A 25,487-nucleotide genomic window follows, 5' to 3' on the forward strand; every position below is an offset into this window, starting at 1 on the left:
GCTAGCTTGTACAGCAGCTGGGAACATGCAGTCCAGGGAAGGCAGTTCAGATGGGAAGAGACAGTGAGTGGAGCATTCCCAGACCTGTAGGATCAGACCTGAGCCGGCTCTCTATGCCACTTCCCAACCCTTGCCATCATGTGCATCTGGCAATAGAAAGAAAGGGGAGACTTTGATCAGACTTTGATTGAAACCAAGAACAGCCTGGACCCCTCGCTCTAACTAGCCCCACCAGATCTGGAAAGCTTCATGGGCTAGGTATCTGCTACCTGCATGCAAAGAACTGACACAGGCAACAGAAGCACCTCGTGGATCGGAGCCTACAAGCAATCCACCACCAAGACAGGGAGTAGTGCGCGGCTTTCCTTTGACATTTGGCATCAGAGGCGAAAGCCCACCACCTGGTATTTCTTTGGGAAAGCGAAAGCACTTTCATCACTGACTGAGCTACCTCAGAATCCACAATCCAATTGATCGCTGTCACTTGGGGATTTCATCGTTGGCGGTGAGATTTGTCCTGTAGTTTGGGTGCCCGTCCTGTGGATCCTCTGATTCTTCTATCTGACAACCAAAGACAATGGTGCACTGTGCGGGCTGCGAGAGGCCCATCCTGGACCGCTTCTTGTTGAACGTTTTGGACAGGGCTTGGCACGTCAAGTGTGTTCAGTGCTGTGAATGTAAATGCAACTTAACCGAGAAATGTTTCTCCAGAGAAAGCAAGCTTTACTGTAAAAATGACTTCTTCAGGTAAGTGATCGTCCCGGAACCACCACCCCCCCCCCTCAAAAAAAAAAGGGGGGGGGGTTCGGTTTGGACACATGGCTAGAACTTCCTGATCACAGGTCAGCTTTTACCAGACTTGATGCGAACAAGTGCTACTGCTTGGGGATCTTCTCACAATCGTGTCACACACCTGTGTTTGTCTGTCTGTGTACACAGCACTGTGCACCCCTCCTTCACACTCTACAAGAATGTGCTATCATGTCACAGCCAGGACCTCATATACAGCCCAATACATATATGGGGGGGGGGTACATCATACAATCATACAACCTGAGGGGGGAATATTACATCACACTATTCTCATATAAAGACCAACATATGGTCTTTATATGAGAGGGGGGGGGGGGGTAGTACATCATATAACCTGAGTGGGAAAATAGTACACCATATTATATTCTCATATACAGACCAACATACATATATAGAGAGAGAAGGGGAATAGTACACACATTATAATCTCATATACAGACCAACACATATATATATATAGAGAGAGAGAGAGAGAGGGGGGGGGGATAGTACACCACATTATAATCTCATATACAGACCAAAATATATAGAGAGAGAGAGATGGGGGGGGGGGGGGGGTAGTACATCATACAACCTGAGGGGGAGAATAGTACACCACATTATATTCTCATATACAGCCCAACATATATATATAGAGAGAGAGAGAGGGGGGGGATAGTACATTATATAACCTGACGGGAAGAATAGTACAACACAATATATTCTCATATACAGACCAACATATATATATATATATAGAGAGAGAGAGAGAGAAAGAGAGAGAGAGAGAGAGAGAGAGAGAGAGAGGGGGGGTAGTACATCATATAACCTGAGGGGGAGAATAGTACACCACATTATATTCTCATATACAGACCAACATATATAGAGAGAGAGAGGGAGAGAGAGAGGGGGGGGGATAGTACATCATATAACCTGAGGGGGGAGAATAGTACACCACATTATATTCTCATATACAGCCCAACATATATATATATATATATATAGGGAGGGGGGAATAGTACATCTTATAACCTGAGGGGGAGTATAGTACACCCCACAGTATATTCTCAAATACAGCCCAATATATATATATAGAGAGAGAGAGAGAGAGAAAGAGGGGGGAATAGCACATCATATAACCTGAGGGGGAGTATAGTACACCACATTATATTCTCGAATACAGTCCAGTATATATATATAGAGAGAGAGAGCGTGAGGGGAAGAATAGTACACCACATTATATTCTCATATACAGCCCAACATTTTTATATATAGAAAGAGGGAGGGGGGATAGTACATCATATAACCTGAGAGGGTGAATACTACACCACATTACAATTTCATATACAGCCCAACATATACATATAGAGCAGAGAGAAAGAGAGAGGAGGGGGGTACATCATGTACCCTTTTATACAGCTCAATATTTAGAGAGAAGAACAGTATATCATATAATCTCATATACAGCCCAATATATAATTAAGGAGAGAAAGACATAGTACATCATATAATGCCATATGCAGACCGAAATATACATATATAGAGAGAAAGTACAACATGTAACCTCATATACAGACCTAAATACGGAGAGAGGAAGATTTATAACATCATATAATGCCATATGCAGACCGAAAAATACATATATGGAGAGAAAGTACAAAATATAACCTCATATACAGCCCTACATATATAGGGAGAAGTTTTAGTACATCACATAATGCTATATACAGCCAGCAATATACACACACACATATATCACATATATAGATAGATAGATAGATAGATAGATAGATAGATAGATAGATAGAGAGAGCAATAACCTCATACAAAGCTATATATATACATATATATATATATATATATATATATATATATATATATATATATATATATATATATATATATATATATATCGTTTATGATGTACTAGCTCCATTTAAATATATACATGTGTATACTGAATATTGGGCTGTATATGAGGTTATATAATGTACTATCTCTTTTTCTCTCATATATATATAGAGAGAGAGAGGTGTATATGAGGTTTTATTATTTTATTGATACTCTCTCGTCATATATATATATATATATATATATATATATATATATATAGGTTATATGATTTACCAATTTTCTCTCTCTCTCTGTATATGTATATATAGAGAGAGCATCATATACCTTCCTACATTGCTGTATATATAGAATATATATTAAGTTCATATTTTGCTCTATATATATGTGTGTATGTATGTGTGTGTATGTATATGTGTGTGTAAAAGCGAGCACATCATATAACTTTATATTTCGCTGTATATTCTGAGAGAGAGATAGATAGATAGATAGATAGATAGATAGATAGATAGATAGATAGATAGATATAGATATAGCATTTCTGGTAAGAAAGATCAACGATCTCCCTAGGTAAAAATAAATTGGTCTAAAATTGGACAATGCTTTTAAAGGAACATGTGTCCTACATCAACTGGTGCTTTGAATGTAAGGGTCCAATCATTTTGAAGGAAATAGGTTTATACTACATAGGTCGTATTCAACTACATATATACTCTAAATATGTCATTTTCCTCCGACTTCAGGCTGGATGTACGGCGCTATGCTATATCATGACAGCCGAAAATATTGAGTAGGATGTCGGCTTAAGAAAATTGCTGTCTAGATAGATAGATGTAGATAGATAGATAGATAGATAGATAGATAGATAGATAGATAGATAGATACATATATATATATATATATATATATATATATATATATATATATATATATATATATATATATATATATATATATATATATAATTATCACATCTATCTGCAAAGGTCCCCTGGAAGATAGTGTTTGACAATCTGTCTGCATACATAAGATCCATGTAGTAGCTACACATAACCCCGGGTAGCCTACAAACCTCCCCTGTCAACTGTGAATTTATTTACCATCTGATGAATATTTTAGTGGTGACAAAGGAGAGATAAAGACTCCTTGGAGATCGTCTGAAAATGGATCTAATGCCCCCGATCATTGGAAAGGGGGGAGCTGCTATCAGTCGGCCAGCAGATGCACACCGTGTATTTAGGAGCACTGGTAGAAAACTACCCAAATGGTTTGATAATTATATAGCCCCAGATGCATTTCTCACGCAGTGTTTTTCGAGGTCAAGCGGCGAGTTAAAATGATAATTTGATGGATGAAAGTGACACGTTTTCCTCAGATAAAGAGCTGATCTTTCATGATCCTTTCATGTCAATGGCCTTTAACAGGCTCAGGGAAAATGTCGCTTTTGCCCTCCTTGACAAGCGGCATACATAGAGTTCTGTTTCCAAAGATCAACTCAGAACACAAGATCAGCACATACACATCATTTTAATTAGAAAGCGGCCATGTCTTCTTAAATCTGGACTTAGTTCACATTTGCAACCTTTTTAAAGGAGCATTTCTTAGCATGGATTTAAAAAGAGCTGAGAAAAGAAAAAAATGAAATATTTCTGATATTGGCTGGGGTTGTACATTGACTTGGAAAGGAGATAGTGTCACCCCCCTATTTCTCTAGAACCCCCCCCCCTCCATTTATCTAGAACTTCCCCATTTCTCTGGAACTCCCCCCATTTCTCTAGAACTCCCCCATGTCTCTAGAACTCCCCCCATTTCTCTAGAACTCCCCCCATTTCTCTAGAACTTCCCCTATTTCTATAGAACTCCCCAATTTCAATAGAACTCCCCCACTTCTCTAGAACTCCTCCATTTCTATGGAACTCCCCCATTTCTCTATAGCTCCCCCCAATTCTCTAGAACTCACCCATGGCTCTAGAACTCCCCACCATGTCTCTATAACTCCCCCCATTTCTCTAGAACTTCCCCTATTTCTATAGAACTCCTCAATTTCAATAGAACTCCCCCATTTCTATAGAACTCCCCCCCCCCCCCATTTCTCTAGAACTCCCCCATTTCCCTAGAGCTCCCTGTATATTGTTGATGGGATTGTCAGGGCTCTCAGGTATGTTTATTGTAGAGAAGAAGGTATGCAGAGATCTGTGTATTCAAGCAGAAGGAAATGACACCTTGAAATGTACCTACAAGTGACTCATATGCTGAGTGCTGAGAAGGCCCCGGCTCCTTATTGGTTGTGGATTTTAGGAAATAAGTGATAACTAGATTTGAATAGGAGAGGTGTAAGGAGGAAACCACAGGACAATTGCAGAGCAGACCCACAATCAACATTCTCTCACTGTTTTCTGTCTAGTGGAATACCAGTGTCATCTGTAATAAGTGTCATTCGAAAGAAAAAAAAATCGTTACAAATCCACACATCCCGATCAATTAGTTTGTATAGATCTCAATAGCAAGGTATTTATATTATTATTATTATTATTTTAGATTTAATAATTCCTAGCCTAAGCCTAATGCTTTATTTCGTTTTATTGTATATTGCTTCCAAGGTTTTACAAACGTAAGTCTTCTAAAACAGCACTGGGCATTAATGTTTTAGAACATTTTATTTCGTTGTTAATTATTTAATATTTGATTTGTATGTACTTATGGAAGGTGTATCTTTTTTTTTTTCATCAACCCAAATTTAGAAAGGGTAAATGAATCGGATGTGATATAAATATATTTCCCCAGTGCCAGTTGTAGATGAGTATGATGACTGGAGTTACCCATCGGTTCATCCAAACCATGTATATGTAGGAATCGTTCAAGTGATTGGAGGATTGTTTGATTTCACTGTTTGTATTGAGTGTTTTTCTTTTGTAGTTGCCCAGCAGACTGTGGTGTGAGAAAATGATAACGATGTGTTTTCCCCCTCTCTGTCTCTGCTAGACGTTTTGGTACCAAGTGTGCTGGCTGCTCCCAGGGAATCTCCCCCAGTGACCTGGTCAGGAGGGCAAGGAGCAAAGTGTTCCACTTGAACTGCTTCACATGTATGATGTGTAACAAACAGCTCTCCACTGGAGAGGAACTCTATATCATTGATGAGAACAAGTTCGTCTGCAAAGAAGATTACCTAAATAACAACAACGCTGCCAAAGAAAATAGTCTTCTCTCAGGTAAGACAACACCGACTGGGTGTTCTGAGACCCTCTTCCTCTATTTCTCCTGCTCCCCCTTTATATTCGATCTTTTCCAGAATCTCCTCTTCTCGCTTCCCCTTTCTTTTCACCCTTTCCCTTTATCACTCCTTTTCTCCTTCTGTCTCTCACTGTTTTCCCTCTACCTTCCTATCTTCTTCTTTCTCTTCCTTACTCCACCCTCCTTCCTTTCCTTGCCTGTCCCCCTCTCTTTCTGCAAATCTCTCTTTATTTCTCTCTCTTTTATCTCTCTTCCTCTGTCTATCTCTGTTTATTTCTCTCAATCTCTTCCTCTGTCCCTTCCTCTATTTTATCTATATTCCCCTCTTTTCCTCTCTCTGTCCAACTCTTTTTCTTTATTTCTTTCTTCTTATCTTTTTATCACTCACTGTCTATGTTCTATTTCTCCCTCTCTCTCTCTCTCTCTCTCTCTCTCCCTCTCTCTCTCTCTCTCTCTCCTTCATTCCCCCCCCTCTCTCTCTTTCTCTCTGTCTCTGCCTCTCTCACTCTCTCTGTCTCTCTCTCCCTCTCTCCACCTTCCTGTTTCCCTCTCTCTCTTTTTATGCTTTTTTCCATCTACACTTTTATTGTCAGAACCTATAGGGAATAAATTATTAAATAATGAATATAATCATTTAAATTCCCCCTTAACTTTGCACTTGAAATACCCAGTCCACCCTTTTTTATATGTTTAATATAACTGGGAATTTGGAGTGACCACAGGCCAGGATGAAAAAATCAGAACCTAGACCCTATAATTCTCTCTCTCCCTCCCCTTCTCTTTCTCCCTCCCCCTCTCCCTCTCTTTCTACCTCTCTCCCTCTTTCTGTCCTTCTCCCTCCCTCTCTCTCTCTTCCTCTCCTTCTCTCATTCTCTCTCTTTCCTTTGATATGTCTTCCTCTCATCCCACAGGTCTGTATCTTTTTGCACATCTCACCTTAGTCTATGCACAGTCTTGCTCTCTCTATTATTCCCTTTCGTTCTTATCTGCCATAGGCATTGTAGTCAATATCCCTATACATATTTGTATATATACAGTATATATATATATATACAGTATATATATATGTGTGTGTGTGTTTATTTTGTCCCTGTGACTCACAATGTAAAAGGTTAGAGCAAAAAGCTAATAGACCCAATCTGTGCTGTGTATAAAAGCGAACGGTCTTGATCTGATGGCATCCTCCTTTGTTTGATATAACTCGTTTTTTCCCCTCCCTGGAATAGTGACAGGCAGTGACCCCAGTTTATCTCCTGACTCCCAAGACCCATCTCAAGATGACGCAAAGGACTCTGAAAGCGCTAACATCTCTGATAAGGAGGCTGGGATTAACGAAAACGATGACCAGAACCTGGGGGCGAAAAGGAGAGGACCCCGCACCACTATCAAAGCCAAACAGCTGGAGACTCTGAAGGCTGCATTTGCGGCTACACCGAAACCCACCAGGCACATAAGGGAGCAGCTGGCCCAGGAGACCGGTCTCAACATGCGGGTCATACAGGTAATGGCAGTGCGGTCACCGCAGGGCATCATGGGGCACACACTCATCAAAGCACTCTTCAAATATTCACAATGTACAGCATGGGAGATTATGGCGTTCCTGTACTTAATCAACACTGGGCTAAAAATTCCCAATCCCTGCTCACCTGTGATCCTTCAAATAAAAAGTATACATTAGCTTCATCTGATTGGCTAACTGAAACCAATGCCTAGGGGGGATGGGGTGACAGGCTCGCTGACCTAGACAGCAGCGCTGCATAGAAGTACAGTACATGTGGCTAATTGAATATTAACAGTGGCTTGTGTATAAGAAAAGGGTTCAAAAGAATTTTAGAAAGCTCTCAGATTTTAGGTTACAAGGCCGTCATGATTTTCTGTGCTTATGTGAATACAAATAATATAATATGCTTTACAAATATATTAGTGCAATTGGCTCTGGCAGTTGAAAAATAATAGTAGTTGTAATAACAATAATAATAATAATAATAAAAGCAGCAGTAGTAATAGAAGTAGTAGTAATTAAAAAAAGAAGAAAAAAAACAATAATATTGATAATATTAATAACAATTACAATAGTAGTAGTAGTAATAATAACAATAATACAAGTATTAGTAGTAAAAGAAGCAATAAGAAGAAGGAGTAAGAGAAGAAAAGTAATATTAATAACAACAATAATAATAATTATTATTATTATACAGGATTTATATAGCACCAACAGTTTGTTCAGCGCTTTACAATATAAAGGGAGGCAATACAGCAATGATACAATTCAATACAAGAGGGTTAGAAGGGCCCTGCTCCTCGGAGCTTACAATCTAAAAGGAAGGGGCTGGTGGTACAAAGGTAAGAACTGTGTCGGATGAACTGATAGGACAAGTAGAAGATTTGGTTATTAGCTGAAGGCAGGATAGTAGTAATACTAATAATAACAACAATAATTATAGCAGTAGTAATAGAAGTATTAGTAATAAAAATAAAGAGAAGAAAAAATATTAACAACAATAAAATAATAACAATAATAATAGTAGCAATAGCAGTAGTAGTAATAATAATAATAAAAGTAGCGGTAGTAATAGAAGTAGAAGTAATGAGAAGAAGGAGAAAGACACAACAATATTATTATTATTAGTAGTAGTAGTAGTAGCAGTAATAATAATAATAGCAATAATAATATTAATGATAGGACATAGCAACACTCTTGGCCGGTGTGGGTTTCTATATATATATATATATATATATATATATATATAACACATAACTAAAATTCAGTAAGGGAATACACATCTTTTCAGTATGCACCTCCTCTCTCATCATTTATTGGCCTTAACGGATTGAATAGGGGTATCAACTTGCAAATGGACTAGAAATTAATAACCATAAATGTGAGGGGTTAATGGAAAAATAAGAATGACAATGAGTTGGGATTATTAAAAGGTTTATAAACCCGCAGAGCTGGGGGTAATGGAGGGTTAAAAGATCATTAAGGCGAGGTTAGATTGGAAGAACCTTAGTGCGAGGATAATTAGGAGTAATCTTGTCAGGGTAATAAGAATTAACTCAATCATTCTTGACCTAAAGCGGAAAGCTAAGCAAGGGGAAAGCTAAATACATTCAACTATTTCATTCAATATCAATTTAAAAAAAAAAAGGAACAGAAAATAGAAAGCAAAGCAGTGACTGTACGCTTTTCTTAGGATCCACTTGAGTGAAATAATCTTCCCAGGCTAGGGAGTTCAGACAGGTCACCATGTCCCCCCAATCCCAGTTAATGAGTGACAGCACTGTACTGGAAGCTCCTTTATCTACCCATCGCCGTATCGCACTTATCACACATATCGCACATCTCCGCATATTGCGATAACAGATCTAGCAATCGGAAACAAGGTGAAATAAAATCACCCCCATCTCATCTCTAGAGACCATGCTCAGTCATCCCAGGAAAGTATGGTTTATGGGTTAGTTTTGAATTGCTACAATTTATAGGATGATTGACTAAGGGAGGAGAGGAAAAAAAGATTAGTCATGCGAGAAAGAAAGAAAGAAAAAAAAAGAAAGAAAGAGAGAGAGAGGAAAGAAAGATAGAAAGAAAGAAAAAAGAAAGAAAGAAAGAAAAGAAAGAAAGAAAAATTATTTTTATATGATTGGATATTTAAAATAAATCTTCATTTTTGTGTCTGTATCAGCCTCAGTGCTTTTTTGTTACCCCTATATAAAATTATATCTAATCTAATTTTCTGTGTAGTCATATATTTGATTTTTTCTTTTTTATTTAAAGCGGCTTTTCATGTTTAAGGCAATATATTGAATATATATATAATTTATTTTTTTCAATTATTCTTCTTATATTTGTGTATAATATTATATATAAAATATACCTTATATATTGTAGCCCAGCACACACGCTTCCAACCACGCTTGCTAGCATAAAACAACACCCTTGGTACAAGATCTCCAGTATTGTTAGTGATCTCAATGGCAGCAGGATTATAGAAGAAGGGGATTTATGAAGTGGATGTGAAAACAGTCCAAGGAAATCTATCAATTAAAAGTAAAAATAAGTTGTTAGTCACTTTTGATGGCGCAGGCTACAAAAATGTTGTATTTGTTCGGTATCTGGATTTGTGGTTGGAAACAATAGTAGAATATATTTTTCAAGCTGGATTTGGTCAGCGAGATGACAGGAGATAGGCAGGATTTGTTCTTGTTGTGTATGGAACGGGGCAGTGCGCGCATGCGCAGTGTGTGGACCTCTTGGAGATGCTTAGATTGTTGTTGGCATGGCTAAGAACCTAGTCACCTATGTTATATGAAGTATCCTGTCCATAGCCAGATGAGTATGAAAGTAAATGTATCCCACGACTAAATAATAAGTAATAAATGTTGCAGAGTTGGTTGTATCACTGTTCACAGCTGTCTTGGCTATACAAGACATGTAAGCCTTATATTTTGGATAATGTCATGGTGTATGGAAATGGATGTTAAAGTCAGAGCAGTGCAGATCAATACAAACAGGGTAAAATATATGTTAAATATTTTATATTTTATATATTTTGGATAATGTCATTTTTGGATATATTTTGGATGCTGGTGTATGTATGGAAATGGTTGGTAAAGTCTGGGAGCAGTGCTGATCTGTACAAGCAGGGGGAAGGTATATACTAATATCTAGCTTCACCTGTAGACAACTAATACTGATCATTCATTCCCAATTATAACATGAGAATTATTGACAGAGGCTTGAAATTTCCAAATAGGTTACTAGGTCTGACTTGAAAAATGAAGGAAGGTATCTAATTGGTTGCACAGGACAATAGTTGAATTTTTTGTAGCAGTTTTCTCTGCTCCCATACTGTTCATCTGCTGAAATAGGATTGTTACACTCCCCTTAGAGGTGGACGTATAGTGTATAAAAGATGCATATGTGAAATTAAATGTATGCAATAAGGTGATTTATTGAACACCATAGTATACCAGTGCTTAGCTTTCAAACCTGTATCTCCTGGTCTTACAGGCTTGATGAAAGGCAGCTTGTACATTGCATCTGGCAAATGGTCATATGTGGTCCATCACGCTCATATTCTGTTGCCAGCATCTTTTAGCCAACCCTAGGCGCATTTACTCCATCATGAAGGACCTCAGGCCTTGGCTTTAAAAGCTCAACCGCCTAACTAGACAACATATTAATAAAGGCCTATGTAGATTGAATACCTACATGTATAGTGTAATCAGTGGAACTGGGGTTTGCTACCCTCCAACTTTTAGACAATGGGGTTCTCGGAGTGCAAAATCTGGTGAAGCTGTTCATGGTAGCCAATCAACTTCTAACTCCAGCTTGTTCAAGTAAGCTTTGACAATAAAATCAGGAATTTGGTTTTTATGTAGAGATGCATCACATTTTGTACTCTCCAGTTTTAGTAAATCAACCCCAAGTAGTTCATTTTAAACCTGAACTTGTGTAAAGACATGTGAAAGTGTAAGGACGCTTATGCTGTGAATTGTTGCTTTGGGCATCAGCTCCTCTGTGGTATTATAGACACTTACCCTGAGAATGACCAAAAATTTTGCCAACATTTTTTTTCTTTTATTTGGACTGGGTTTTTGGAATAGTGCACAGGGGTTCTGGGCTCCAGTAAAATGTCTGCTGTTCAGTACAACAAATATAAAAAAGAATATTATCACTGGCCTAGCAGAGGAGAGCTCTACATTTCTTGTTGATGGCTTCTTTCTGTTTATTTTTGTGTGTGTATATGTGTCTTAGACAGACTAAAATAATAGCATTTTTTGTGAATTATGTTAACAGAGTGTAGTATGATGTTACTGGGCCTCTATCATTTGTAAGCTAAACTTGTCCAACAAAGCAGTGTGAATTAATGGGCCTATTTACAAGGCGAATGCAAAGGGGACCATGTAAAAGGCAATTAACTCACAGCAGCCAATGGGATTTCAGTTAACTGCAGCTAGGTCCATCTAGACATTATTTGGGATTGGCTACTATGGGTCATTGCACTTTGAATAACAATCACATTCTATGGGGTATCTACTGGAGTGCATAAATTGTACCTAAGGCCAGTGAAAAGCCAATGGGAAACAAAGGCAGATTGGTACAATGTTTATTGATTTCAGCTGCCACTTTTAGGTCATTCTTTATTTTACATGTATATATAAAAAATCATCTTTTCTAGAGCAGCTCTGGTTTCAGTTACATTTGTTTAAAGTTATTGTAACTATTGGGGATCCACTGAGCTCTCAGCTAGATCTGCAGCAATTCTACCATAGAACCCCCTTAGCTACATTATCTGCGATCACTGCTAGGCATGATGTTTGCATGATGTGTGATCTAGTAGCATGGTTTGTGTCAAGCACCTGACCACTTGCCAGAATGCACCAAGCTGTCAAACAAACTCTGATATTATGTGGATAGATTCCATGTGGCTCTATCTAGTCATTGGCTTAGTATCATATGGCAAGGCCTCAATATTTAGAACAGGTGATGGCATTCCTGGGAAACAAGGCGGATTTGCTAAGGTGACTATATATATATATATATATATATATATATATATATACTAAAGCCTAAACCTGTAACACAGAGCATTCTCTTTGGTAGCCAAACCTGTATTTTATTATATATATATATATTACAGTATGTACAGTATGTATACTATATATATTATACAGTACGTACAGTATGTATACACATTATATATATATATATATATATATATATATATAAATTTATATATGATTATTCTTGCAAAGAGCCAAAGCATTCTCTTTTGCCAACCAACCTGAATCTTAATAAATACATATATATATATCTGTATATATATATATATATATGTATTTATATGTATATAAATTTATGTATTCATTAAGATTCGGTTGCTTGACAAAAGAGAATGATCTGGCTCTTTACAAGAATAATCATATATTAAAAAAATAAAATATATATACAGTACGTACAGTATGTATATACATTATTTTATATATATATATATATATATATATATATATATATATATAATAAAATCTATCCTTGTAGCTCAGAGCATTCTCTTCGGTAGTCCAGCAAGAATTTCTATTATATATATACACATACATACACAAACCTACCTGAATTTTATACACATTTCTCACAGTTGAAGTCAGTAACCGAAATATAAAAAGATAAAAAAAAAAAGAGAAAAGCTGTAAAATTGCAATTAATGATTATATAAGCAGTGTGACCCCTAACAGTAATGATATGTAAATGGTATGTAAATCAAAATTCTCTGCCTGAACTCCAAATTCCCGACTTCTGATCAGCCCCATCCAGCTTTTATCATGTAAATGATGGAAGAACAAATAATGGCATCCTTCACGTTTCTCTAGCAGATATATAGATGTGTGCTGTGTAATTCAGGCTGTCGTGTTTCCCCAAATCCTGAGCCCATAATAAAAACTCCGATATTTGGCAGGAGAAGAGATATGCCAAGTCTCTGCTTTCCTGTAGAATGAGGAATTCTGCAGCGATCGGAAGCTGACCCATATTGTTGTAGAGAACAATACAAGTAGGGTCAGCAAGCAATTAAACAGCTACTTCTGTGGAACAGATGGCGGTTTATGTAGCCAAGACGTGTCTTTGTGTAGTAATGTACTGTAATAATCTGCTCATCAAGACTGTTGTGCTGCATGTTCTCATGTCACTCTCTCATCTGGCTGTCATTGATCCAGGTGTGGTTCCAGAACCGGCGCTCCAAAGAGAGGAGGATGAAGCAGCTGAGCGCCCTGGGAGCCCGCAGACATGCCTTCTTCAGGAGTCCGAGGAGGATGAGACCGCTGGTGGACCGCCTGGAGCCAGGGGAGCTCATCCCCAATGGGCCCTTCTCCTTCTATGGAGGTAAGTCATCATCTACACAACTTTACTGGGGGTTTTTTTCTCTGGCACAAAAGTTCCTGCGTAATGATCAGTAAATACTTGCATAAAACTGCCGGGTTTTTTTCTTCCCCCATACCTGCATCTGCCATAGTGTATACGGATGTCTGCAGACACAAATTTCTGGATTTGTTTTACGGATCAGAACGCAGTGCATGTTTACACACCTGCATGAATGTCTCCACTGAAAACAATGCAGCTGCTTTCAAATCCATAAATCAAAAATGCCTGTAAAGGCATTTTATTTTAGGGACATATGAATGAGGCCTTGTGCTTGACCCCATACCGTCCCTTGCAACTAACTTGGCACCATACCATTCCTTGCAACTAGCTTGACCCTATACCAGCCCTTGTAACTAGCTTGACCACATTCCACCCCTTGCAACTAGCTTGACCACATTCCACCCCTTGCAACTAGCTTGACCCCATTCCATCCCTTGCAACTAGATTGACCCCAAACTATCCCTTGGGAATAACTTGGCACCATACCATCCCTTGCAACTAGCTTGATCCCATACCATTCCAAGCAACTATCTTGACCCCATACCATTCCTTACGACTAGCTTGACCCTATACCATCCCTTGTAACTAGCTTGAGCCCCTACCATCCCTTGTGAGTAGCTTGACCTCAAACAATCCCTTGCAACTAACTTAACCCCATACCATCCCTTACAACTAGCTTGACCACATACCATCCTTTGCGACTAGCTTGACGCCATACCTTCCTAAGCAACTAGGCTGACCCCAGACTTTCCTAAGCAACTAGCTTGACACCATACCATCCCTTGCGACTAGTTTGACCCCATATCATCCCTTACCACTAGATTGATACCATACCATCCCTTGTGACTAGCTTGATACCATACCATCCCTTGTGACTAGCTTGACCCCATACCATCACATACGACTAGCTTGACACTATACCATCCCTTGCGACTAGCTTGACCCCATACCATCCCTTGTGACTAGCTTGACCCCATGCCATCACATGCGACTAGCTTGACACTATACCATCCCTTGCAACTAGCTTGACCTCAAACAATCCCTTGCAACTAACTTAACCCCATACCATCCCATGCAACTAGCTTGACCCCATACCATCCTTTGTGACTAGCTTGACCTCATACCTTCCCATGCAACGAGCTTGACCCCATACCATCTTTTTATGACTAGGTTGGCCCCATACCATATCTTGTGACTAGCTTGACCTCATACCATCCCATATGACTAACCTGACACTATACCATCCCTTGCAACTAGCTTGACCCCATACCATCACATGGGATGGTATAGCTTGACACTATACCATCCCATGTGACTAGCTTGACACTATACCATCCCTCGCAACTAGCTTGACTCCATACCATCCCTTGCGACTAGGTTTACCCCATACCATCACATGGGATGGTATAGCTTGAAACTATACCATCCCATGTGATTAGCTTGACACTATACCATCCCTTGCAACTAGCTTGACCCCATACCATCCCATGTGACTAGCTTGACCCCATACCATCCATTGCAACTAGCTTGACATCAAATGATCCCTTGCATCTAACTTAACCCCATACCATGCCATGCAACTAGCTTTACCCCATACCATCCTTTGCGACTAGCTTGACCTTCCCATGCAACAAGCTTGACCCAATACCTTCCCCATGCAAATAGCTTGACACCATACCAACCCTTGCAACTAGCTTGACCCCATACCATCTTTTACAGCTAGGTTGACCCCATACCATCCCATGTGACTTACCTGACACTATACCATGCCTTGCAACTAGCTTGACCCTATACCATCCCATGGGATGGTATAGCTTGACACTAACTATACCATCCCATGGGAAGGTATAGCTTGACACTATACCATCCCATGCGACTAGCTTGACACTATACCATCCCTCACAACTAGCTTGACCCCATACCATCCCTTGTGACTAGCTTGACCCCATACCATCCCTTGCAATTAGCTTGACCCCATACCATCCCTTGTGACTAGCTTGACCCCATACCATCGCTTGTAACTAGCTTGACCCCATACCATTCCTTGAGACTAGCTTGACCTCATACCATCTCTTGCAATTAGCTTGACACCATATTATCCCTTGCAACTAGCTTGACCCCATACCATCCTTTGCGGCTAGCTTGACCCCATACCATACCTTGCAACTAAAGTCTCATTCACATATTTGTCCAAAATGTGGCATTTATTACGCATCTAAATGCAGCACTAAAGGAATGGGGCCATACACACAGTCACAACAAAAATGTGCACTGTGTCTAGTGGCATCCAAAAAAGTATGACACAGCTGCTTCCAGGGCCATACACATCGGCAGATTTTACACGTGTACATGTATAAACATGTGAACGTGTATGCGCAAAAGTCATTAGCCTAAATGCATGGTTGAATTAATTTTACAATCATAGGCGTTATTTTTGTGGCATGAAAGTTTCTGCGTACGACTACGTTCACGCTAGCATAGTAAGTCGCAGCATTTTACCATGCAGACTAGCGCAGTGTTGGCTCCAGCAGGGAGATATGTGATGCATATATTAGCAGAATTACTGGAAATGGGTAATGGTGCATGTTCACAAAGCATTTGGGCTACTTTATAAAAACAGCAGAAAGGTATTTGTGTTGTCCATGGCATCCAATCAGATTGCAGCTGTCATTTCTCCAGCACATTTTAGACAGCCAGTGCTAGGATGATTGCTATATAAAACAATAAAGCTAGCCATAAACGGAACAATCTGATTGGATTTACTAAAGCTATGTAATAAGAGGACACACTTATACAACTTTTTTAATTTGTATCAAATTAGGCTGGCCCTTGCATTAGAAATTGGTGGAAGATTTAAAGAAGATTGTCCAATCAGACTGTATGCCTAGTTCGGAGGGGGGGCAGTAATTATTACATGACATGACAGCCAGGCAACTGTAAGAAGCACAGGCCAGCAATGACAGCCACAGTAAAGTGTATCTAAACCCAGGAACAAAAATTAAATATTTTGCATCTTACAATTTCTTAGATGTGGTCTGCATTAGTAACACAGCCCCTGTCTACCAGTGATCAGGCTCACTCACTCTACTGTATCTGTGGAGTAGCAGCCTAGTCAGTCTTGGCTGATCTCCTGATTTGCACTACAGAACACCTCCCTATCTCCTTATCTCCATAAGATAAGAAGGGGGAGGGGGTGTTCTGTAGTCCACAGAAGAGAACTGGGAAGGCTGATAGCACCATTTGATTTTTCCATTCAATGCATAGGATGTTGCCAGGACACTGAATTTCTGGCAGGATCAACAGGATGATTCCTCTCCTAAAAACGAATGCAGCCACCAGATTTAAAGACTCACAATATAAGGCACAATCAATATATTACAATTTAGTACTTGGGTTTAAATATCCTTTCATGTAAAGTGCTGGATAAACTGTTGGGGCTGTATACATTCTGTAGGATAATAATCTCAGTAGACTCTTCTTACATTGTGAGATGTCTGCTTCTCAGAACTACTGGAAATAGGTTGTGGTGCATGCTTCCAAAGTATTTGGGCTACTTTATAAAAACTGTAGGAAAGTATTTGTTTTGTCCATGGCATCCAATCCAATTTAGCTCTAAATCCAGTGTTAGCATTGCTATAAGAATAAATAACGCTGACCATACACTATACAATCTGATTGCACAATTTCCTTTAGATTTACCAAGGCTATGTAACAGGATATTTCTATACAACCCATTTGATGTGTATCAAATCAATCTGGCCTTTGCCGTACATAGTTGATGGAAGATCTAAAGAAGATTGTACAATCAAATTGTTGAGTGTATGGTCACCTTAAGGCTGATTTACTGTGTGTGTACTGTGTATTTAATATTCACCTCAGTTATCCAGCCAAATGCACATGAAATAAATAGGAATTCACTTTACGTATGATTGAATCATAAATATATACATATAGGTGAAGGTTCTCAAATCCTTTATCTCCCTCAATCACTTTATTTTTCCTAGCTCCTTTTGTCCCATATAATTGTCCAGCATGAATTACATTGTTATGAAAGGCAGATTGTAGGGAATGCCGAGTTTAAGCTGTAATTAGAGCTCCAGTTTTCAGTTTTCATGAAGCATTGCTTGTAATCGCTACTTACAAATATATAGGATGTATGGGTGGCATTGGACGTTTTCCACAATAAAACAGCTTGCAGGGTGATCCTGAATGTAAAGCTGGCATACCAGGGAGCTGAGACAATGAAATCAGGAAAATATGAATACAATAGGAAATGCTGTTATTCACTGCCCGATGAAAGTATTTTTCGGTTGAGCAGTGAATAACTGGAGAAGTGAATATCTTAGTATATGGACCATGTATTTATAGCGCTGCCATACGCAGGAATGCACACTGTATTCTGATGCATGAAACAACTGTTAATATTTAACTGGCAGCTGGTAGATGAGTAACCCATGTGTCATTTGTACATAGGCGGTGTCGGCAGATAGAAAGGCTATATTATTATTATCTTTATTATTATTCTATACTTTATTATTATTATTATACTATCTTATTATTTTATATTATCTTTATTATTAATATTCTATACTATATTATTATTATATTATACTATTTTATACTATGCTATAATATACTTTATTATTATATTTATTATTATTATTAACTATATTATTATTACTATTATTATATTATACTACTTTATACTATGCTATATATTATTATTATTATTATTACTACTACTATATTATTCTATACTATACTATACTAGGCTATACTAGACTTTATTATTAATTATTATTATTATTATTACTAAATTATTCTAGGCTATACTATATTATTATTATTTTTATTATTACTAAACTACACTATTCTAGGCTATACTATACCATATTATTATTATTATTGCAATACTAAACTATTGTATACTATACTAGGCTATAATATACTATATTATTATTACTATACTATTCTAAGCTATACTATACTATATTATTACTATACTATTCTATACTATACTATATTTTTATTACTATACTATACTATACTATATTATTATTATTGCTATACTAAACTATTCTATACTATATTATTATTTTTACTATACTAAACTATTCTATACTATACTAGGCTATACTATATTATTATTATTACTAAGCTAACCTATTCTAGGCTATACTATACTATATTATTATTATTATTATTACTATACTAAACTATTCTATACTATACTAGGCTATACTATATTATTATTATTATTATTATTATTATTATTACTACTACTATACTAAACTATTCTATACCATATTATTATTATTATTACTATACTAAACTATTCTATACTATACTATATTACTATACTAAACTATTCTATACTATACTAGGCTATACTATACTATATTATTATAAATATTACTATACTAAACTATTCTATACTATACTAGGTTATACTATACTATATTACTATTATTACTATACTAAACTATTCTATACTATACTAGGCTATACTATACTACTATACTAAACTGTTCTATACTATACTAGGCTATATTATACAATATTATTAAAATTACTATATTATACTATATCTCCTTTTCAGAGATAATTCATGATTTGCAATTATTGCTTTGCTACTGATTGTGGCTTTTTATTAAGCGTTTCGGCTATTGAGTGTATAAAGAAGTCAGGATCATAGACATGTAGCAAAATGTTTCCCAATCTGTGGAAGATGAAACTTTTACAATACATTTCTCTTATTTGCTTCCTGTTTGGTCTGTTAAGTATATAACTGAAAACATTTTATTATATTCTACAAGAAGAAAAAAAACCTGTTCATTCAGCCAGGCTTGTGAGCTAATAACTTCATGTATTCTCTGACTCTGGACAGTTAGCAGATAAGATTGCTCCATGCTATCTAAACGGACTATAAGATACCTCCCCCAGTTATGGAGAAGAGAGGGAGGTGTTACATAGTCCTACCACACTCCTTGTACTAGAGTGACAACTGCTGCCCTTGTCACCATAGCACAAGAAGTGAGTTAATGGAAGGATTATCAGGTTAAAAGAAAAGAAAACAATTGTGAAAAAATAAACCTATTGCAGCCACCACATAATCGGTAAACTGCAATTATATCAATGTATGTTCTTGGCTTCAGATACACTAAAGGCTATCGTTTAGATATTGTTTTCATTGACGGAGATTAGAGGACAGAGAAAGTAGTTTGGGTTTTAGATTGGAGGAAAGAAAAAACAACCGCTAAACTGTGCACAAAAACGCTCTATATATATCAGCGTTTTTTCTGCCATGGAGAAACTGGAGGGTTTTTTTGCTTAAGCCCAGTGTGCATGGAGCCGGCTGTTTGTATTGTGTGGTGCTTTACCACACCCAGCAACACAAAGAGAATTGTTTTAGCTTGCCTATGGTGCAAACATTGGCAATAATTAAAAAAAACATTTGAATAAGAACTAGAAGTATTTATATTTGTCTGTATAGGTAAACTGTGTTCATTTCAATACTGGGAAATAACTCTCAATATGGGATATTACCTCTCATTTTAGATGGAATGCTGTTTTATGTTGATCAATCTCAGTGTAAAGCTGACCATACACTATACAATGTGATTGTGCAATCTTTTAGTTCCACCATCCACTATGTAGTGCAAGGGTCTGTCTGATTATATATTATTGAATCACATATGACACACATTTTGGTAACTTTAGAGTCACCAAACACATTACAATCTGACCTTACCATCTTTGTCCAATCAACTTTAGATTTATCAAAATTATGTAATATGAGGACATACCTAAACTATCTATTCTACTTGTATCCAAGCTGATAGGCTCGTGTACTGCATAATGATTGGTAGAGCTAAGGGTTTCACACCATGTGCAGTGACCTGCATTTTTCTGCACTGGATCAACTCAGGTCACTGCAAGGGCACATAGAAATCAATAGTTTCCTATGTGATTCGTTCACACCACAATGCTGTGCACACATGCGTTGCAGTACATTGCATTACAATGAAACCTGTCCCATGAACATGAATGCATGTAAATGCAATGCAACTGAAAGTAAAGATTAAAAACAAAATTGTTACAAGTGATTGTAAACCCTCCCCTTATAAAACAACCCATTCAGTTTAAGATAGAAATGAAAAACAAAACATTTGTGTATAGATATATAAAAAAAATATATAAATGCCTTCCCCCCCCCCCCCCTTTTTTTTTATAAGTGATTGCATACCCTCTGTTCTCAGCTGCAAAAGAGCCAGGGAAGGAGAAACAACAGGGAAAGGCTGTGGGTTGTCAGCAGAAGTCTGATCATTGGAGGAGAGCACACTGGGGTTGATTTACTAAACCTGGAGAGTGCAGAATCTGGTGCAGCTCTGCACAGAAACCAATCAGCCTCCAGGTTTAATTGTCAAAGCTTCATTGAACAAACTGAAGCTAGAAGCTGATTGGCTACCATGCACAGCTGCACTGGATTTTGCACTCTCCTGTTTTAGTAAATTAACCTGAGCTCCCAGCACAGCTAAAGAATTGACCACACTAGGGGAGATTTACTAAAGCTGGTTCACTCAGAATCTGGTGCAGCTGTACATGGTAGCCAATCAGCTTCTAACTTCATTTGTTCAATTAAGTTTTAGCAATACAACCTGGAAGCTGATTGGACTCCATGCAGAAGTGCACAACATTCTGAGTGAACCAGCTTTAGTAATAAACCCTACTGTGTCCTCCTGCTTAGTGTGGTCAGCTTTGAATAGGAAAGCAGAGGGACTGGCAGGGACACCAGAGATTTCACACAAAAGAAGTAATATGGAGGGAACAGGATCATTTTTCATACAAGTACATGGAACAGGAATATGAAATGTTGGGTTTACATATTCTTTAATATTTTGACATTTCCGATGAAATGAAAATGCATTCCAAAACACAATAAAGTGCAACTTAATGCAATGCAATGAGCATGAACATGCAGGTGAAATGCACATCAACACATATGCATTTTTGAGTTCTTATGCGCTGAATGGTCCCTTAGGGCCTGTTCACACCATAGAAACGCAGTCCAGATGTGTTCCGCAAGCACTTTTTTGAAGCATCCCAGTGTGTTTTTTGATGCATTTTGGTGTGTTTTTGATGCTCTCTGGTTAATTTTTTCCCTTTTCTTTTTCTTCAATTTCAATAAGGACATATGCATTCCAGTGCATTTTTGGCCCTTAGGGCTAGTTCACACTAGATGCAGTTCAGTGTGTTTTTTTTTCCGCATCAAAAATGCATGCACAGTGTTTTCCATGTATTCCAATGACCCTAGTTCACACCAGTGCAGTCAGTTCCAGTCAGTTTCCGGTGCAGAAAAAAAAGTAGAACATTATTTCTGCACAGAACCATACTGGAACATAGAAAACTGCATCAAAACTGCACCAGAACTGCATGTGGTGTGAACTGTGAGCAAAACGTATCTGGAATGCATCCGGAGTGCATCTTTGTAGTGTGAACTGGCCCTTAGGGGTAATTACCACTACATGTATTTCTGTGTGCTTTTTTTCTGCAACCAAAACGCACAGAAAGTAGGTGATATGGTTATCAATGTCGTACTGGAACACGGTAAAACGCTTTAAAAATGCACTGAAAAAAAAATGCACTGGAACGCATCAAAAATGCATCGGAACCTGCCAAGAACACATCAAAATCTTGCATGCGGACAGGAATCCGGAATGCATCTGGACTGCATTTCTATGGTGTGAACCGGGCCTTAAGGAAATTGTACAATCAGATTGTTACATGTATGCTGAGCTTAAAGGAGATCCTACATAGATTGTATTTTACGTTGCCCTTTTTTGAATTGTTGTGTAAAATTGCTGTTCTTTTCTGTTTGACAGACTACCAGAGTGAGTATTATGGGCCCGGAAGCAACTACGACTTCTTTCCTCAAGGACCCCCCTCATCACAAGCTCAGACCCCTGTAGATCTGCCCTTTGTAGCCTCCTCTGGACCAGCAGGCACACCACTTGGTACAATGGAGCACCCCTTACCTGGACATCACCCTTCTAGTGAGGCTCAACGCTTCACTGACATCATGTCCCACCCCCCAGGAGACTCTCCCAGCCCAGAGCCCAACCTGCCCAGCTCCATGCACTCTATGTCTGCAGAGGTGTTTGGTCAAAGTCCCCCCTTTTCCTCTCTATCAGTCAATGGGGGAGCAACGTATGGGAATCACTTGTCACATCCACCAGAAATGAATGAAGCGGCTGTCTGGTAGCTTGAGAACCAACAGACGGCCTAACAATAAGACTGGTGCCAATAGCCATCTTGGTTGACACTGCTCTGGCACACACAATTCCCTTCTGAAACAATATCTGTCTGGATGGAGTCTGAAGGACGCTGGACAAAAACAAAAAACTGGAAGCTGCAATCCCAGTAGATCACATCCATTATCCCAGTAGATGGTAGGCAATCCCAATTCCCTCAACACCACATAAAAAAAAACAAAACACAAAAACAAAAAAATATATTTCTATAAAAGTGATATTAAACCCTCTGTTTTTAAGCACTTTCAGCAGCTGATTTAGTCATTCACTGAGTAAGCAGCCCTTCACCATGTAATCCTTGCCTATGTTTCAGTTTAAGTTGGTGCCATGAATGCTGACCCAAGTTTCCTGTTTCAGGATGGCTCCTTTCTCTTACAGCATCCTATGGAGCCACCCTTGCATGCAGGGACTATAGCTGTGTCTCCTCTCACTGTGTGCATCAATAGAAACAGATAGCCCAATAGCCTAGGAAGGCAAGGAACTCCTCTGCTCCTCCCTCCTCCAAACTAACAGACTGGCTGGGGACTGAGCTGGCCACTGATAACTTTTTCCTGTGAAGACCAGAAGTTCAGGGAAGCAGTACTGAGAGAGCAGCATTGAAAGTTGTAAACAAGTGATGGGGTAAGAATTTACAAATAGTTTACTGGAGAATGTTTTTTTTCTCTGCTCGGCGTGTTCAACTAAAAAACATTGAGGGTTTAATACTACTTTAAGGATTGACCTAGTCTGGTCCAGTTGGTCCATTTTCTGCACCTCAGAGTTTGACAAGCCAGTAAAAGCTTCAGAATAGCTAAACCTGACTTCCAGGTGGAGACAGAACATTTATTTGCCAAAATATCAAATACAAAAAAAAGTAAAAGCCCTCAGCATCAACTCTTCTACCTTCACAAAGCTACTGACACAAATCAAGGATCCTCACCATGAAGGTCTGCTGTCAGATCTGTTCTATATAAGACTGACTTGAAAAAAAAAAAAAAAGATTCTACCTTCACTGACAGCGGAAAACTAAAAAGACTTATTGAACTCAAAACAGTCAACTGTTTACGTCTGACGTTCAATTCAGGAGCCTAAAACGTTTTAGTAATAATCCACTTTTAAAAACCTCTGTTCATAACCAAGCAAAACGTTTTGAGCAATCAACCAAAATAATTCATTCTTTAGTTTTTGTTTTCTGTGGGACTGAATGAAGAAAGAGAATTTTTGTTTTAGTTTTTTTTTGTGTTGTTTTGTTTTATTTTTTATGTTTTTTTGGGGGGGAGGTGTTTTTTTGGTACACTGTGCTAGTTTTTGAATTTCGTTTACAGAAGGCGACAGAAAGTGAACAAAACGTGAGGTGCCAAATAAAAGAAATAGCACAAAATACTGTAAGGTGCGTTAGCACCAGCCACCATAGAAAACGAAAAAAACAAACAAAAAAGTGTTTAAAATGTGTTATACACTTTCCAAACATTTGATATACTTTTTAGTCCTGTTGAACATTCATTGACTTGTTAATGGCTTATATAGACCCAGACAGGTTTTATTTTTGTGTCCTTTAAAAGAAAAGTCCAAAATATTTAAATTTTATGGTCAAATATGCAGTCCTGAGCTGCTTTTTTCTTTATATATTAAAATTTTTCTCATACGTCTTTTATTGTTAATATAAGCCTAAGCTAGTGTGACCTCCAGTGCATATTAGACCATTCACTGTATGAAAGGAAAAAAATAAAACATGTTGATAATTTGTGAATTTTTAATAAAATTAGAAAATGATGTTTAGATAATTTGTATTTCATTGAGTGTATCGGATTATAGTTTGGCTGGCCAAATAATATATACGTATTTCTATGTTGTCTATTGTTTAGCATTCTTTATTTATTAACTTTGCCTTTTGAATAGTTATTGTGCAAAAGAAATGTGTTCAATTCTATCCTGAAATCCAAATAATTTATAATCATCGCTCGTCCAATTTAACGGGTGTATTTATTATAGGATAGCCAGACCCTATGCCGTTATAATAATTAGAATATATTCAATTATAAATAATTAGATATACTATTTTCTGAGAATTTTAAGAAATTAAAAGCATTGGGTTTGATAGCAGCTCCCCTATAGTGTGTGTTCTATCCAAAGGAAAATAATGGCGAGGTTTATTTCCGAAAATATGGACCTGATCGCTTGCGGTTCCCTTTCTGTAATATCTGCATAGCTTTCTCCATTAGAACAGGCTTCTATAAACAACTGTTTTTAGATCCCAATATCTAATTTCCTTTAAGGGTCATGCTGCTTTTTTGTAATTTAACTCTTAAACTCCAAATGTGCTCAATGGTTTCTGTTTTACATTAATGGAATATTATAAAACGAGTACATGAAAGAGAAAAAAAATACATTTTATCTATCTAATT

The 25,487-nt window shown here is 37.8% G+C and overlaps 1 protein-coding gene across 2 annotated transcripts; it reads left to right on the plus strand.

The window, feature by feature from the left end:
* On the plus strand, window positions 1-24,855 carry LHX1 (LIM homeobox 1). Of its 2 annotated transcripts, none has more exons than XM_089653639.1 (5): window positions 1-747; window positions 5,626-5,852; window positions 7,140-7,375; window positions 13,588-13,753; window positions 22,675-24,855. In XM_089653639.1, the coding sequence occupies exons 1-5, from the start codon at window positions 578-580 to the stop codon at window positions 23,052-23,054; spliced, it is 1,179 nt and encodes a 392-aa protein (XP_089509765.1). In that variant the 5' UTR covers window positions 1-577; the 3' UTR covers window positions 23,055-24,855. The 2 variants fall into 2 exon arrangements, with proteins under 2 accessions (XP_089509765.1, XP_089509764.1); XM_089653638.1 differs by having other exon boundaries at window positions 9-747; window positions 7,101-7,375.
* Window positions 24,856-25,487: the final 632 nt, after the last annotated feature.

This window comes from Staurois parvus, unplaced genomic scaffold (genome assembly GCF_062004578.1).
Source record: "Staurois parvus isolate SC_StPar_1 unplaced genomic scaffold, SC_StPar_1.0 ptg000717l, whole genome shotgun sequence".
NCBI classification, from domain to species: Eukaryota; Metazoa; Chordata; class Amphibia; order Anura; family Ranidae; genus Staurois; species Staurois parvus.

Bases quoted from the DNA above. Each gene is read 5' to 3' on its own strand.
- LHX1 (XM_089653638.1), top strand. From the start codon at position 578: ATGGTGCACTGTGCGGGCTGCGAGAGGCCCATCCTGGACCGCTTCTTG. The intron at 7,376-13,587 runs GTAATGGCAGTG...TCATTGATCCAG, and splicing joins TCAACATGCGGGTCATACAG to GTGTGGTTCCAGAACCGGCG. The intron at 13,754-22,674 runs GTAAGTCATCAT...TCTGTTTGACAG, and splicing joins GCCCTTCTCCTTCTATGGAG to ACTACCAGAGTGAGTATTAT.